This window comes from Rhamphochromis sp. 'chilingali' (genome assembly GCF_963969265.1).
Source record: "Rhamphochromis sp. 'chilingali' genome assembly, chromosome: 19".
Classification (NCBI taxonomy): domain Eukaryota; kingdom Metazoa; phylum Chordata; class Actinopteri; order Cichliformes; family Cichlidae; genus Rhamphochromis; species Rhamphochromis sp. 'chilingali'.
The window spans coordinates 23,339,554-23,352,871 of NC_137946.1; the positions used below are offsets into that span (position 1 = coordinate 23,339,554).

The 13,318-nt window shown below is 37.8% G+C and overlaps 1 protein-coding gene and 1 long non-coding RNA gene across 2 annotated transcripts in view; one reads left to right on the forward strand and one right to left on the reverse strand.

Annotated features, from left to right (window-relative positions):
- Nucleotides 1-428: 428 nt before the first annotated feature.
- Nucleotides 429-9,053, reverse strand: LOC308386666. Its single transcript, XR_013969838.1, has 3 exons — nucleotides 8,915-9,053; nucleotides 2,658-2,725; nucleotides 429-1,823 (listed from the first exon to the last, which is right to left on the reverse strand). It is a non-coding gene; the product is annotated as an uncharacterized lncRNA (long non-coding RNA).
- A 160-nt stretch (nucleotides 9,054-9,213) lies between these two features.
- The window catches only part of pdlim4 (PDZ and LIM domain 4), a 48,242-nt gene continuing 44,137 nt past the window's right edge, over nucleotides 9,214-13,318 (forward strand). Inside the window, exon 1 of the mRNA XM_080866368.1 lies at nucleotides 9,214-9,456. Coding sequence (XP_080722494.1) covers nucleotides 9,364-9,456 — 93 coding nt within the window. The 5' untranslated portion in view covers nucleotides 9,214-9,363. The remainder of the gene's footprint in view (nucleotides 9,457-13,318) is intronic.

The window sequence follows — 13,318 nt, forward strand, 5'->3', positions numbered from 1 at the left end:
TTATCTTTGATTCATGTTTTTCCTTTTCATCCTACTTTATAATGCGTACTCACTCAAATGTGCAATCCTATTTATCCCTATTATATATTCTTTATTTATATATGTGTATATGTATATATATGGTATATTTATGCTTATATCCTTACTCTCATTCTCCTTATTGTATCTGTAACATGCAACTTCTGTCGGTGCTGTGCTACTGGAAACTGAATTTCCCGGCGGAACCCACCCGAGGGATTAATAAAGTTTCATCTAATCTAAAGAACATTTTCAGAATTATTACAAAACACTGTCTTAGGAATACAAACAGTCAAACCAATATCTCTTGTGCACAGTTAAAGAGTGAGTTTGGCATCATTCCCACCCGCACACCAAAATTTCCAATTCACTTCCACAGCTAACCAAGTGATTAAAGAGTGATTGGAGCTTTGAGGTTGTAAAATTTTTGTTTGTAAAATTTATTACCAGGGAACAAACAGCAGTAGAATGAAGCATATTTAAGATAAATCAGTAACTTTCTGTATTATTTAAACTTTACTATTGCACTGTTTAATGCTTAATAATACAAAGGTATATCTTTATTTTGAATTATAAAGTTATCATAAAGTAATTATAAAGATCCACACATGTACACACACTTTGCATCAGACAACTGTATCATTATTTGATTGCATTAATTTATGTTGATTATTTAATGAGTCAAAATGTTGTATGTAGTGTTATGTTATGCATTATATGTGTGTCATATATTCATCTTAGTATGCAGTTGGTATACATGCTCATATACAACATTAGAAGTCACGCTAAATATGTACATAGACAGACGGACAGTCAAAAAAGCAGGTTTGCCAGCTGGGATCAATAGCTCACTCTGCAGTATTGTCCTACTGGAAGTACAAACAAAGCCGTGAATGTGCTGAACTCAGTTGTCAACAGCTGGCACGTGCACACATGGAAAACATGTGTTTGTCTTTCCCAGATCAGAAACGTCCAGCACAGGACAAAGAAGGCATTGTTAGAGTGTTGATCGGGTCTAATATCTGCATGTGGGGCATTTGCTAATGATTCATTTAGAGCGGAACCAGGATCAGATGATTTAAAAGGCTAACTAGAGGCCCGGAGCAGAGTTTCCCTTCATTTAATTTATCTTTATCTCAACCAGCAGGGGTCTAGTTCCTGGTTTTAAGTGAATTTTACTTTGTTCCGGAGAAAGCCATCTTCCACATGGAACCACAACTGCATTCAATTATTTGTGTAGTAGATAAAATCTGACATTGAGATGCAAACTGTTTATCTCTGTAGGTAGTTTGTTTTCCTTAATGTCTTTTCAAGACTACTCAGATAAACTTTACTCATAAACTGGGACTGGTTGTATAAACAGAACTCTGGTTTAAGTCTAATAAACAGCCAAACTACACACAAATATGTGTGAATTGACATTTACAGACAGCACGCATACTCCTGAAAATTAAAATTAAATTAAGTAGTGCTAGCTGAAATGTAAAAGTTTTTAACAGCACAAGGGAGAAAATGACTCTTTTTTTTTTTTAATTGAGCCACAGCACAAATCATTTCTATGCAATGATGTGCTGCAACATTGTGATCTTGAAGGAAACCTCAAGGAAACCTCAAGAACCTTCTTTCGACATGACAGAGCACGCTTACTTCACTTCTGGTGAAAACCTACCTCCAGAAGACTTAAATGACCATTACTGAATGGCCTGCACAAAGCCCTGACTCGAATCTCATTGAAAATGTGACGGGTGAATTTAAGACCAAGGCCCAGGCCTGAAGACCAATACAGGTGGAGGAGCTCAAAAGATCTGCCAAAGAAGAATGGGCTGGTATTATTCAGAGGAGACACGTGTGAGACTTGTTAAAAACTACAACAACAAACAGCTAAAAGGATACAAAATTGATTATTAGCATCAGGAGCGCTAATAATTTTGACTAATTTTGATTTTTGTGAAATAATTTGCTGTCGGGCTCAACTATACCAGCTGTGCTAACTGTGCACAGGAATTTATAGCACTGTCTGATGAGTAGTTTAGATTGGCTCATTTAGGTACAAAGAGTCGTCTTGGTGTCAATTTGTGTTTTTTTCTTTGTGACTTTGTAGGTAAGTTATCTGAAACTCATTTCAGTGGATAGTTGACTGTAAGCATATACATGTGTATGTTCATCAGATACTCTGTGTGTGAGAAAAAGAAAGTCTGTGCCGTCCACATTTGCAAATCATCACTGAAAAAACAAAACAGTTCAATGAGTTGCCACATGATTCATGGACAGCTCCAATACAAATATAACAATGATTTGGATTAAAGTTATTTATTTACTGTCGAGCTAAGTAATAACAACATGATTAAAGAAGGGGAACAAAACTGTATGGAAAAATGCAAAATGGTCTGGTGTTTGCAAATGCTTAAAAAGGGTAACAATTTTTCCTCCTGTCTACATAAGGTAAACGTCCCCATCTCATCAAACTTTTCTAATAGCCAGCTTTAGTATCATCTAAAATCATGGTTATTGTTTTTCATCCAACTAAAACTAAACAATAACATAAACTAATCCACATGTGAACACCCCATTAACACGCTGCCATACTGTTAATATTTATGCTTGGTTTTGTAATAAGCTTAAAGTATCTGACTACCCACAATTAGTGGCTCAGGTCCTGATCTTCCATATTCCTTTGACTGCTTTACACCCAGCTGTTGCACCCCGCCTGTAAAGGAAAAAGCATGGAATTAGTTACCAAGAACTTTTCATTTGATTGTCAAATGCTGAGCAAGACAAATAAATGCTACAGGATTAGATATAAAGGAATCAAACTATTATACCGCAATACAAATATTATAATAAATGTTAGAATAAACCATTACAGAATTATAATTTATTGTTTAACTGAAAGGTCGTTTGTCAAACTTGGCCTCTCTTGCTTTCGTGCCAGCACATTGGCAGATGTACGATCCTTGTTCACTTGTAACTCAGAATTTTGGACAATCCTTTCAAAGATCCATTCGCATCTGTTTGTTATTTCCAACAACAGCAATGCACCAGATCAATTATTCATTGCCAACATCTGGTCAGTGTGCATGTGTGTGTCCAGTAAATGTAGCCAGTTTGATGATGAATTACTTTGTAACATATCCTTTAACAACTTTCTCACGAGCTCGGCAAATTAAAACCTCAATACCGAAATGCTTTTCCAAAATGAAGTTGCATGAATTTGAGTTCAATCTGATATCCATCATATCACATTTTAGCAGCATTTTATATAAACGCTAACACCTGCTCACAATTAGCCTCTCAATCCGAACATATAGGGTTTAAAATTTTGATGTAGGAGTACTCGTGGAATAGGCATGTATGTACATCTTCAGATATAGGTCAACATAAATGTATTTTCTGTATGTTCATATCATCTTAGGTGTATAGGTCTGCAGCATTCTTTTGAGGCAGCCATGGGGCCACGGTGGTCTTTTGTTATAGCGTCATCTGTTTTTCATTTCTGACTCAGCAATATTGTTGCCACATGAATTAAGCTTCATGATTTCCTTGCAGCTTTTTGCTTCCCCATGAGGTGCTCCAGCACTGTACGTGTCACCATTGTTTCCAGCATTTGCCATTACAAAGCTCTAACCATTTTCAATGCAGGGACATACAGCTACCAAATGTGGTGTAATCTGAAAAGCAGGGTCAAACTTTTTCCCGTGAATGCGTTAAATCTGTTACCAATTAGGAGCTACATCTGCTGCAAGATTTGCTTGCAGGAATTTTTAAAATTGTGGTTTTTCTTTTAAAGCTTGCCTCATGAGATTCTGGTATTAAAATGATACATGCAGGATTTTTTTAATGAGTGCTAAGTAACTCCTAAAAAAATAGAGAACAAATCAAAGTAATGAATGCTGAAGAATATGGGGTGAAAGTAGAGGGCAGATAGTTAAGGGTTCCCTAAACAATGCGAAGACAAAGACAAGAAAAACCACCAAAAGAGAAAGAATACTCCTCCTCCTGTAGAAAGGAAAGGATAATATGGGTAACACGAACCGTCATTCACTGACAGTGATTGCTTTTATTTTTCTAGCTCTCATTCACCTTCTCCATGGTGGGAAGGGCTGGGTGTAGGTGACGTTTTTTTGGCAATCTTGGGGAAAAAAAGAACCCTCCAGCCTTTCAGTGTATGTAATTCAAGTGGTCTAACAGGAAACTAGACTCCTGCACCTCCTCCCCTAGGCACTTTATTCAGGGTATAGAAAATCGAGGCCATGACGTAAGATTTTGGCCACTCACAGAGCGTAAGATTTTGTGGCGCAATGGTTTAAACCAAGGACTTTCCCCTTGGGAGAGCTGAGCTTGAATTCAAAGTCAGCCTCGACTTATTAGGATGTGCCCTTGCTCATCTGGGGGGGAAAGGCCTATTATTAGCTTTGATTTTCACTTTGATCCACTTTTCTAACAAAATCTAACATTTGTTTTCATGTTAGCCCTGTTTGTTGTCCATCAGCTCCTGGGGAAAACATCTGGCTCTTTAGCCGCTAATTGCTCCACTATGTCCACCAGTTACATATTAACTGTCCTTTTACTGTGTGGTGTTGGGCAGGTTATGTTCTTTTGGTTTCTCAAGCTTTTCATTGCCAAAATCAGCTGTGCTGTGGATGCTGCATTTAGGAAAATAGTGAGATTGAGCCAAAGAGGAATAAAATAGTCCCTAGATTTAAAGAAAACAACTAATTTGGTTGATGATTTGTCTTATGCATGACTTGTCTCACATTACTTAAAGTCAGATCTTAGATTGAGTTATTATAATAGCTGCTAGTTGAGGACATAATATCAGATATCATTAATCCAACCTCTGGTTTTGTTGTGTTTTAAAGTTTAAATACAATTCACAGAGTTATTTTCTTTGGACATTCACACCAGTGAAAACATTCTAAGATGTGTTCTGTTAAAAAAACAACAATGATAAGAATAACAACACCTAGGGCAAAAAAAACCCTTGTTTACTAGATGTATTTATCACTTCAGAAGAACATATTTACTGGACATCTGTAGATATTTTCTGATAATAATCATAATTATTATGCTCTAACTATTAATAATGAAGGAGCTGTGTGATTGTGTAATAGCACAGATGACAAAAATCTCCCAGACTGCAGAGAAAAAAAACAGGTGGAGGAAAACAGCTCATGATTGCATCACTGCTCATCTTACCTGCTTCCCCTCAGGTACTTCTTAGCTTTGTAAAGAAAATAAGAGAGTAAATAGATTTGCAGTGATTTGAAAAGGCTTCTTTGACTCTGCAGTGGGTACATCAAAATGATGACCATCCAGGGAGGAAAGAACAGAGAGATGGCAGGTCTTTGTAGTTTGACTCAGATTTACTGCAGACGGGCTTTGAAGAAGATGTCAGCCTGCTGATTTGCTCAATAAATCTACAGCCGTCTCGGCCTTTCTTGGTTTTTGGTTAGTCATCCTTTGATGTGCCCTTGATAGCAAGTAAAGAGCAGTCTGTGAATGCTGTTTGGTCAAACATTTCAGAATATCAGTACTCTGTTTACAAATGTATGGACATGTATTGGTGATAACCATGAATGGCTATCACCAATACATGATTTGATTTTTTTTGTGAAACCAATGAGTACAATATCTTAGGAATACCTTGATTCAGATTTGCCATAAAATGATGGATGAACTGATTCAAACTCGGTGGTTCAAGGGTCAAAATTCAAGGTTGTTATCACTTCACAAAACACACTGTGGCCTTAACTCAAAAATTCTCTCATCATTATAATAAAGAAGCAGAAGGTTATTATGATCTCATATCTGCTCTTGTCTTTTGAATCTGTCATATAAGGTGAACCTGCAGGAAATACTGTCTGGCTCTAATATCCGCCTGGATTCAGGAATGAACTGGTCAGAATTTTGTTAAAAGCAGTATTTTGTAATTAGGTTTTGTTTTGACTCATTCTGACTTTTTGTTTCTACTTTTACTTTTTACTTTTAGTTTTCTTTTTAATTTGTTTCAGTCTGAGTTTAGAACTTTTGAAGTTTTACTGTATTTGGGGCATATGCCAGATGCAAGATTTAGGAAAATCAGTATAAATACTCCATTAAAAACACAGAAGTTCTTAAGAGCAGTTGACTTGCAGACTTATAGACATCCAAACTCTCAGTAAACATGTGAACAAAGCCTCATCAGGCAATTTAAGATGATACATTTTTACCAAATTACCATATAGTAAAACTATTTCCTGTATTTACAATTTTTAGTTTTTTTGTTTTTTCCATGTTGACAAACTCCAGACAGTTTTCAGATGTTTAAATTATTTATTTATCAGTTAACTGTAACTAAAAGTAAAGGTTCACAAAATGTGTTTATAGCTTTAACTCAAAATCCATATGTTATACAGTTACTAGGTCACTGTGACCTTAGATCTGTGCCTCTCCTGAGAATGTCAGACATTATTGTAGGAAATTGTGTGTGGGACAAATGTCTGACGGGACTCAATAGTGAAGTAATTATTTTGACTAAGATGTTTGGCCTTAAATAATTTGCATGTTAGTTATGCTCAAAAGTTTCTTAAATAATTCTTTAAATCTCAATAGAATAATATATTCAAATGTTCTGTGAAACATAATAGCAATCAATCAAAATACCTTCCTTTTCTCAAGGAAGTCCAATGAATTCATGTTTCTTTAACGTTCCTCTCACGCGCTCTCACGCGTTCTCCTGTTCTCTCTTGTTAAAACAATCACACACCTTGCATCATTACGATCTGCATACATTCAGGTTTTCACAACTCTGTTACATCACAGCAGCTCATTGTGCAAAGTTTACACAGGCTTGCAGAAACAGTCACAAAATACCTGATGCTGAGCTGCATTTGTGCTGACATCAGTGCCACTTTGTTACACAGTAACCAGGATAGGCTGGTGTCTGATTCAAGGTGACTCAGATTTTCAGACAGAGCTCCACATGTCTACAGTTGTCTAAAACACACATTCCCAGGAATGTCTATGAGATCATCCCCTCTGCAGCAGAAAAATCATAGTCTAGCTCAGTGACTCACTTTGTAATTGGCTGGGGACATGAACGAATCAGAAAGTGGGGCAGAGAGGATACTAGTATATCCATTGACAGATGGGAGAGATCCTTTCCGCTAGTGAGGCATTCAAGTTACAGCATAACATCTTTTCTTGCTACTCTATGACACTCAGGCTACACAGAATTTTTTGGAGGACCCAGATAAGCAAGTTATTGGCTGGTCTTAGTTTTAGGTGCACGCACAGATTATCCTTCAACGACCTAAAGGCAAGGATATTTTGTGAACTTCCCCAAAAGCTGTTTTGTTTTGCCAGCAAATATCAACAGATGCCTACCTCAACCATATCAAATCAAACAGCTCTTGGATGGATTATCTTAAAAATCTTTTCCTTGGCATCAGATCCAAACATCAGTCTATCCAATATTTTGGTTAACATGTTACCTGTTAAGAATTTGGTTTTTAATAACTGTGAAAATTACAGTTACACTCTGAGTCCTTTAATTGTTAAGGAATTACAGCCATTTTTACACACACAGTGTCCTTTTCAGGGGCTCAAAATGAATTGGACAATTGACTGACTGCGTGACAGCACGACCAGGTGAGGCTCAATCCCTTTTTATTTCAATGGCAAATGAAGAACACATAATATCAGAAGTTTATTGAAACTGCTGAATTTGCATTTTATAGCTTTTAATTTCAAGTGATGTCAATGCAAATTAGGGAGGCCATTAAAATATTACAAAGTAAACCTATCAGAGAAACAGCAAAATATTTAGGAGTGGTTAAATGAAATATGGTATATTTGTAAAAAGAATGATTGCAGTGACCAGCTCAGTAACACCAAAAGCCCCGAAAGGCCACAGAAGACAACCAAAGTGCATAATCCTATTCAAGTGGTTAAGAAAAACAACTTCATAACATCTAACCAAGTGAAGTGGAGGAGGTAGGCGAATTGTGGTCAAGGTGAACAATCATGAGACGCCCTCCTAAATGTAAATACAGAGAGTTTACAACGAGGTAGAAACCACTGTTTACACTCAAGAATAACAACACCAGATTAGACCAAGCCAGAAAACATATGAAAGAGTCTGCACAGTCTCTCTCTTTGTGTAAATGAAGCCCAGACCTTGTACCAGACTGATATAAAAGTTTGGAGGAGAGAAACAGTCTGCCAAACATGGTGGAGACAATGTTACGGGCATGTGCATGTAAGGCATGCCTTCCTCTCCACTCAGATTCAGCCACATGCTGCACGACTGATCAGACGATGCTTCACAGTGTTAAAGGATAATGACGGAGAGCGTAAACGCAACCCAAAAATTTCTCAAGGCAAAGAAATGGGATATTCTTCAATGGTCAAGTCAGTCACCTGATCTCAACTCAGCAGAGCATGCTTTTAGTTATTAAATCCAAAACTGAATGCCGAGAGACCCACAAACAAGTAAAAGAAACAGTAAAGCCTTGGTAGGTTGTAGGATTCAGGTAGTCACAACGCAAAGACTGCAAATGAAGAAACTAAAACTAAGAATGAAAAACAATCCTTAAATTAAAAATGACGTTAGTTTGTTCAGTTAATCTGACAATTGGAGCCTGTGTATAAAAAGGGCTGTAATTCCTAAACAGTTAGTGCAAAATGTTTGTTAAACCCCCTAACTTGAAGCTGAAAGTTTGCACACATATTGACTGATTTAAAATCCTCTGTGGTGGGATACAGAGGCAATACAAAATGTGTCTTTGTCCAACAAATTATGCCTTAAACTAGTGTACTAAGAATGGCATGTATAACTGTAACTCATACAAATGGAAAAGAGTCCCTACTAAAGAAGCAGTTGAGAACAGAAAGTGGCAGATGAATAAAGACTTACCTTTTGTTACTTTCATTGAGGTAGAGGGAGTAGAAGTGAATGAATGACAAGTCAAACACATTTAGCTGATAATGGCATGCACACTATATTCACTCCATTAACATTTGCACAAACACTGCCTCGTATGTGACATATCACCACTGGAAGTCTCCACACGCAGCAGCCACGACACCCAGCATCGTCCCCTCCCACTCTCTCTGCTATGGACCGGGCGAAGGCGGGCACGGCAGCCCGTCGTCCTACGTCAGAAGCGGCTTTGTTATTTAAACCTGAATCAAGCGAAGAGGAAAGTTTTCAGAGCCGGGGCAGCGTTGCCTAGCAGCTAGGCATAGGACTGTGGCTAGTTCACGTTCCCTGTTTTCATCCGTATATCGAGGAACCACGGACACTTCCCCGTCTCAGCCTGCCTGTCATTTATCTGATATTCTCTCACAGTCTTTTTGGCAATCATGACCCAGACCGTGACACTCAAGGGACCCTCACCGTGGGGTTTTCGGCTGGTTGGAGGACGGGATTTCAGCACCCCGTTAACTGTCTCCAGGGTAGGTAGTAATTTTGTCGTCTCTTGCGTCTGCGTGTTTATCCATTCATTGAGCTGTGGGAACAGACAGGGGATATTTGGCTGCTTTAAGTGAAGTAGGAAAATAAATAAATAAATAAATATAAACTGAGTCAGGTTGGAAGTTGCTCAATGAATTAATCTTAACAGGTCTCAGAGGTCTGCTAGCCCTAACGCCAGTGTATAAACGGGAGCTTTACTCTCAAAGCAGACAGATGGGGGCGTCTAATTTCTGGCAGCTGAAATTGCCAGTACGGTTTAGTGAGTCATTGCAGTTGGCCGAACAACACTTATCGACGTTCAAAATCATCAGTCTCAACATAAACAGAACGACACAACACAGGGATATATTTATATAGTTTAGAAAAAGTGTTTTATAATTTGAATGAAACTAAGGCTAACTAATGCTAGTGAACCTATCCTTCATAGTAATATAAACTCTGTGACTTAAATACTTAATACTTATAAATAATTATAAACTATTCTACATTTGGATAACCTGGCAACAACTCAACTGGTTTTAGTTTTTTTTTTTTTCTTTTATTAACTTTTTTTTTTTTAAAGAAATGGCATTTGTGTTAGTTTTAAAATATATAATATTACACTATATTAATAAATCTTAATTAATCACTATTAATATTATTTATGGTAGTACCAGAACCAGTAGATGTATTGTTGATAGTAATCACAAAACCTCCTGAACTTTCCTGACCTTCACAATATGGGTCAGGAGTCAGTGTGCTGGCAGTTTGATCTGGCAGTAGCCAAAGGTTCTTCTCGGCCAGGATAAACACAGCCCGGTCCTGCTGCAGGCCTTACAGAAGGGACGGAGGGGAGGCGCTGACATTTGTTTTTCATCAGAGCTCATTGGTGTTGCTGAGGGATTCCAGGTGTTGTGCTCAGCTGTACCACCAGGCCTAAAACTACCCTTTAACTACAGACCTGCAGCACCTCAGACAAGAGGTTCACCTTTTAGATTTATGACGGCTGATAAACAACTTTGAGAGAAGAAGATGAACTCCCGAAGGTGACCCAAAGCGCTCTTTTTAAACCTAATAAAATATTATGTTTTTTTTTTTAAAAAGTTGTAATATAATGATGTATCCTTGAGTCACATCTTATTCACACATGCTTCGACTCAGAGGGTGTCGTAAAACCTCGAGAGGTTTACTTGCTAACTTGACGCTTTTGACTCTGCAAACAACCTTAAAAGGTAGTTGAACTCTGCAGCTTAAACAAAAAATAGACATCAATCATGATATCAGCCTATATATCAAATATATAATATCTTCAGGAATCATCAAGTTTACTGTCTCTTTGTCTCTTTTCAAACTAGTGTAGTGGCCAAGGCAATAATTGTTTTGGGAAGAATGAGAGTTAACAAGCCTGTTGCAACCTCCTTGAGTTGTTTAGAATATTTCAATGGCATCTCAGGCTTTCCGATGCATGCCTAACTTCTTAAATAATTTGTTCAGCAAGCAAGTTGTGGTTTCAGGGTAATTAATCACACAATTTCTCACCAGATTAATCTGTGCGTGTATATGTGGGTGCCAGTGTTAAAAGCATGGCATGCATTGTGAAAGAGTTTCATAACTCTGCGGTGATGGCATCAGTAAAATTAATTGCAGGTTATATTTTACAGAAAGAGATGGCAATAAAAAACTGTGCTCACATGGAAGAGCTGCAGCAACAGCAATAGGGGATTTTTGAGTAACTCCAAAAACTTGGCTTGATATTTAGACAAGGAAGCAGCTGCTGAGATGTAAGCATATTTAGCCAAATATGTAATATCAGAGGCCTAAATACAAAGTGATTTGGCTGAAAGTCTCGTCATTACACTGCCACTTAAAGACCTTTATTTGCTTCTTGCCGGTCATTACAAACTCCTTCAATGTCCAATTGACACTGGCTTTAAACATAAGGAAAAAAAAGTGTTTTAATAACAGAACTTGATCCTTCAAATTCAGAATGATGTAAAAACCAGAAAATATGTGACACTGATTCTCTGGTGCGGAAGTGTGTGAAGTGATTTATTGTTGCTGAAGTGTGTGAAGTGATTTATTGTTGCTGAAGTGCAGGAGTATCTCGTAAACCTGCAGTTCATCACATACTTGTTGCATTCTTGCTGTACGGTGCATGCCCAAGACAGCAGTTTGAATGCACTGAATGGTGACGCAGAAAGAGTTATAGAGGAAGAGCATGTTTGTGTGTGTCAGAGAAAGATACTTCATGTAGTACAGTAACTAGAATGCCTCCTCAGAGGGTATTTAAGCACCATGTAAGCATTACACAGGCTGGACTATTCAGATAGTTCTTAGTATGTTGGCTTATCCAAGAAAAGAAGAGAAGGCCGAAGATGAGAACTAAATATTAGGAGTTTTTGAGTGTTAGATTACTTTACACAGCCCTCCCCTCATCTAATGTCTTTCAGCAAGCATAAAAGTGAATGTCATGCAACACCTGCACACTGAAAGTTGTAAATACCAGAAAGCAAGTTATGATGGCAGCAGCTGGGTCTTTGCGTAAGGTGATAATCTTCCTGGATAAGCTGATTAGTCCCCTGCCAGCCCTTTAGGACTTCAGCTCGTTAATGGGATATGTTTATTTGACACTAGAAACATTTGCCCAGATGGCATGTGTAGGCATGGTGGGTCTGGTTGTCAAATGGCTTGGTGTGGATGAGAGACATTAAATAGCTGAAAAAAACATTCCTTGATATCTCTGTAGAAGCATTTAAAGAGAACATGTTGAATGTGAAAGCTGTGATATTAGCCATTTTGTTAAAGTTACTTCCAGACAGAAGGTGATGCAGGACACTTGTCAGATTTGCCAGCTGGAAAACCTTCCTGGACAGGAATTCACAACCGAGCGTTGGGTGAATAATGATCCAAGCAGTGCACAGTGTCTCTGCGTTCCTTCTTTTTCGCTCAACCTGCTGCATGGCCTCTGCAAGATGAAGTTTTCAGACAAGTCACAGTAGGGATTTAGTTTTTGTTTATGAATGTAAAGGCCAGTTATTCACACATCAAATTCTTCTTTTAGTTGTCACAAAAATACAGATCTCCAAGTTAAGACTCTTTAATCTTCTAATGTCTAAGCCTTTATAGGTTAAAGTTAGGCAACCATAACCCTAATCCAGCCTTAAACTCTATTTTTGGAAAAAGGCAAAGTTTGTGATCATTATTTGTTCCTGACTGGGATAAGATTATAATACCAATAAAAATGACATATTCTGACTGTCAAAGATGGGTTAGAGTTGGTGTTAAATCATAGTCCACTCGCAGGAAAACTAATATGAACTGCAGCTAGTCACTTTCTGTCTTTGTGGCTGGTGTTTGCAGGACTTTACAAGATAAGGAGCACAAAGAGAAAATCAGTTATACCATGCGTCATTGCTCACGTTCTGCAACACTATCACAATCCTTTAATCAGCTGTTTTTCATGGAATATGATAGAGTACATCTTTAGTCTCAGTGGACTAAATGACTCAACCAAGTCATGTCATCCCACAATTGTTATTCTGCTTGTATTAGGACACTGGAATTACTGAAAATGAATTAAGAGCAAATGCAATTTCGGTGCATTGCAGGTATATATCACAGAACCTCAACACCACTGTACATCTGTCATATAGCAGAGACAGGATATTCAACCTACAGCCACATGGGTTATTTCTCAGACACTGCTGTGTATAATAATCAGCTTCAAGTTGCTGTCTGGGAGCCTTTTTTTTTCTCTCTAGGCTAGAATTACAGATGCTGCATTTCCACAACAAACTGAGCAAAATATAACAGATGGGTACCCTTGAAGAACTTCCTGTTGTCAGTGAAGCTGCTGAGCTCTTG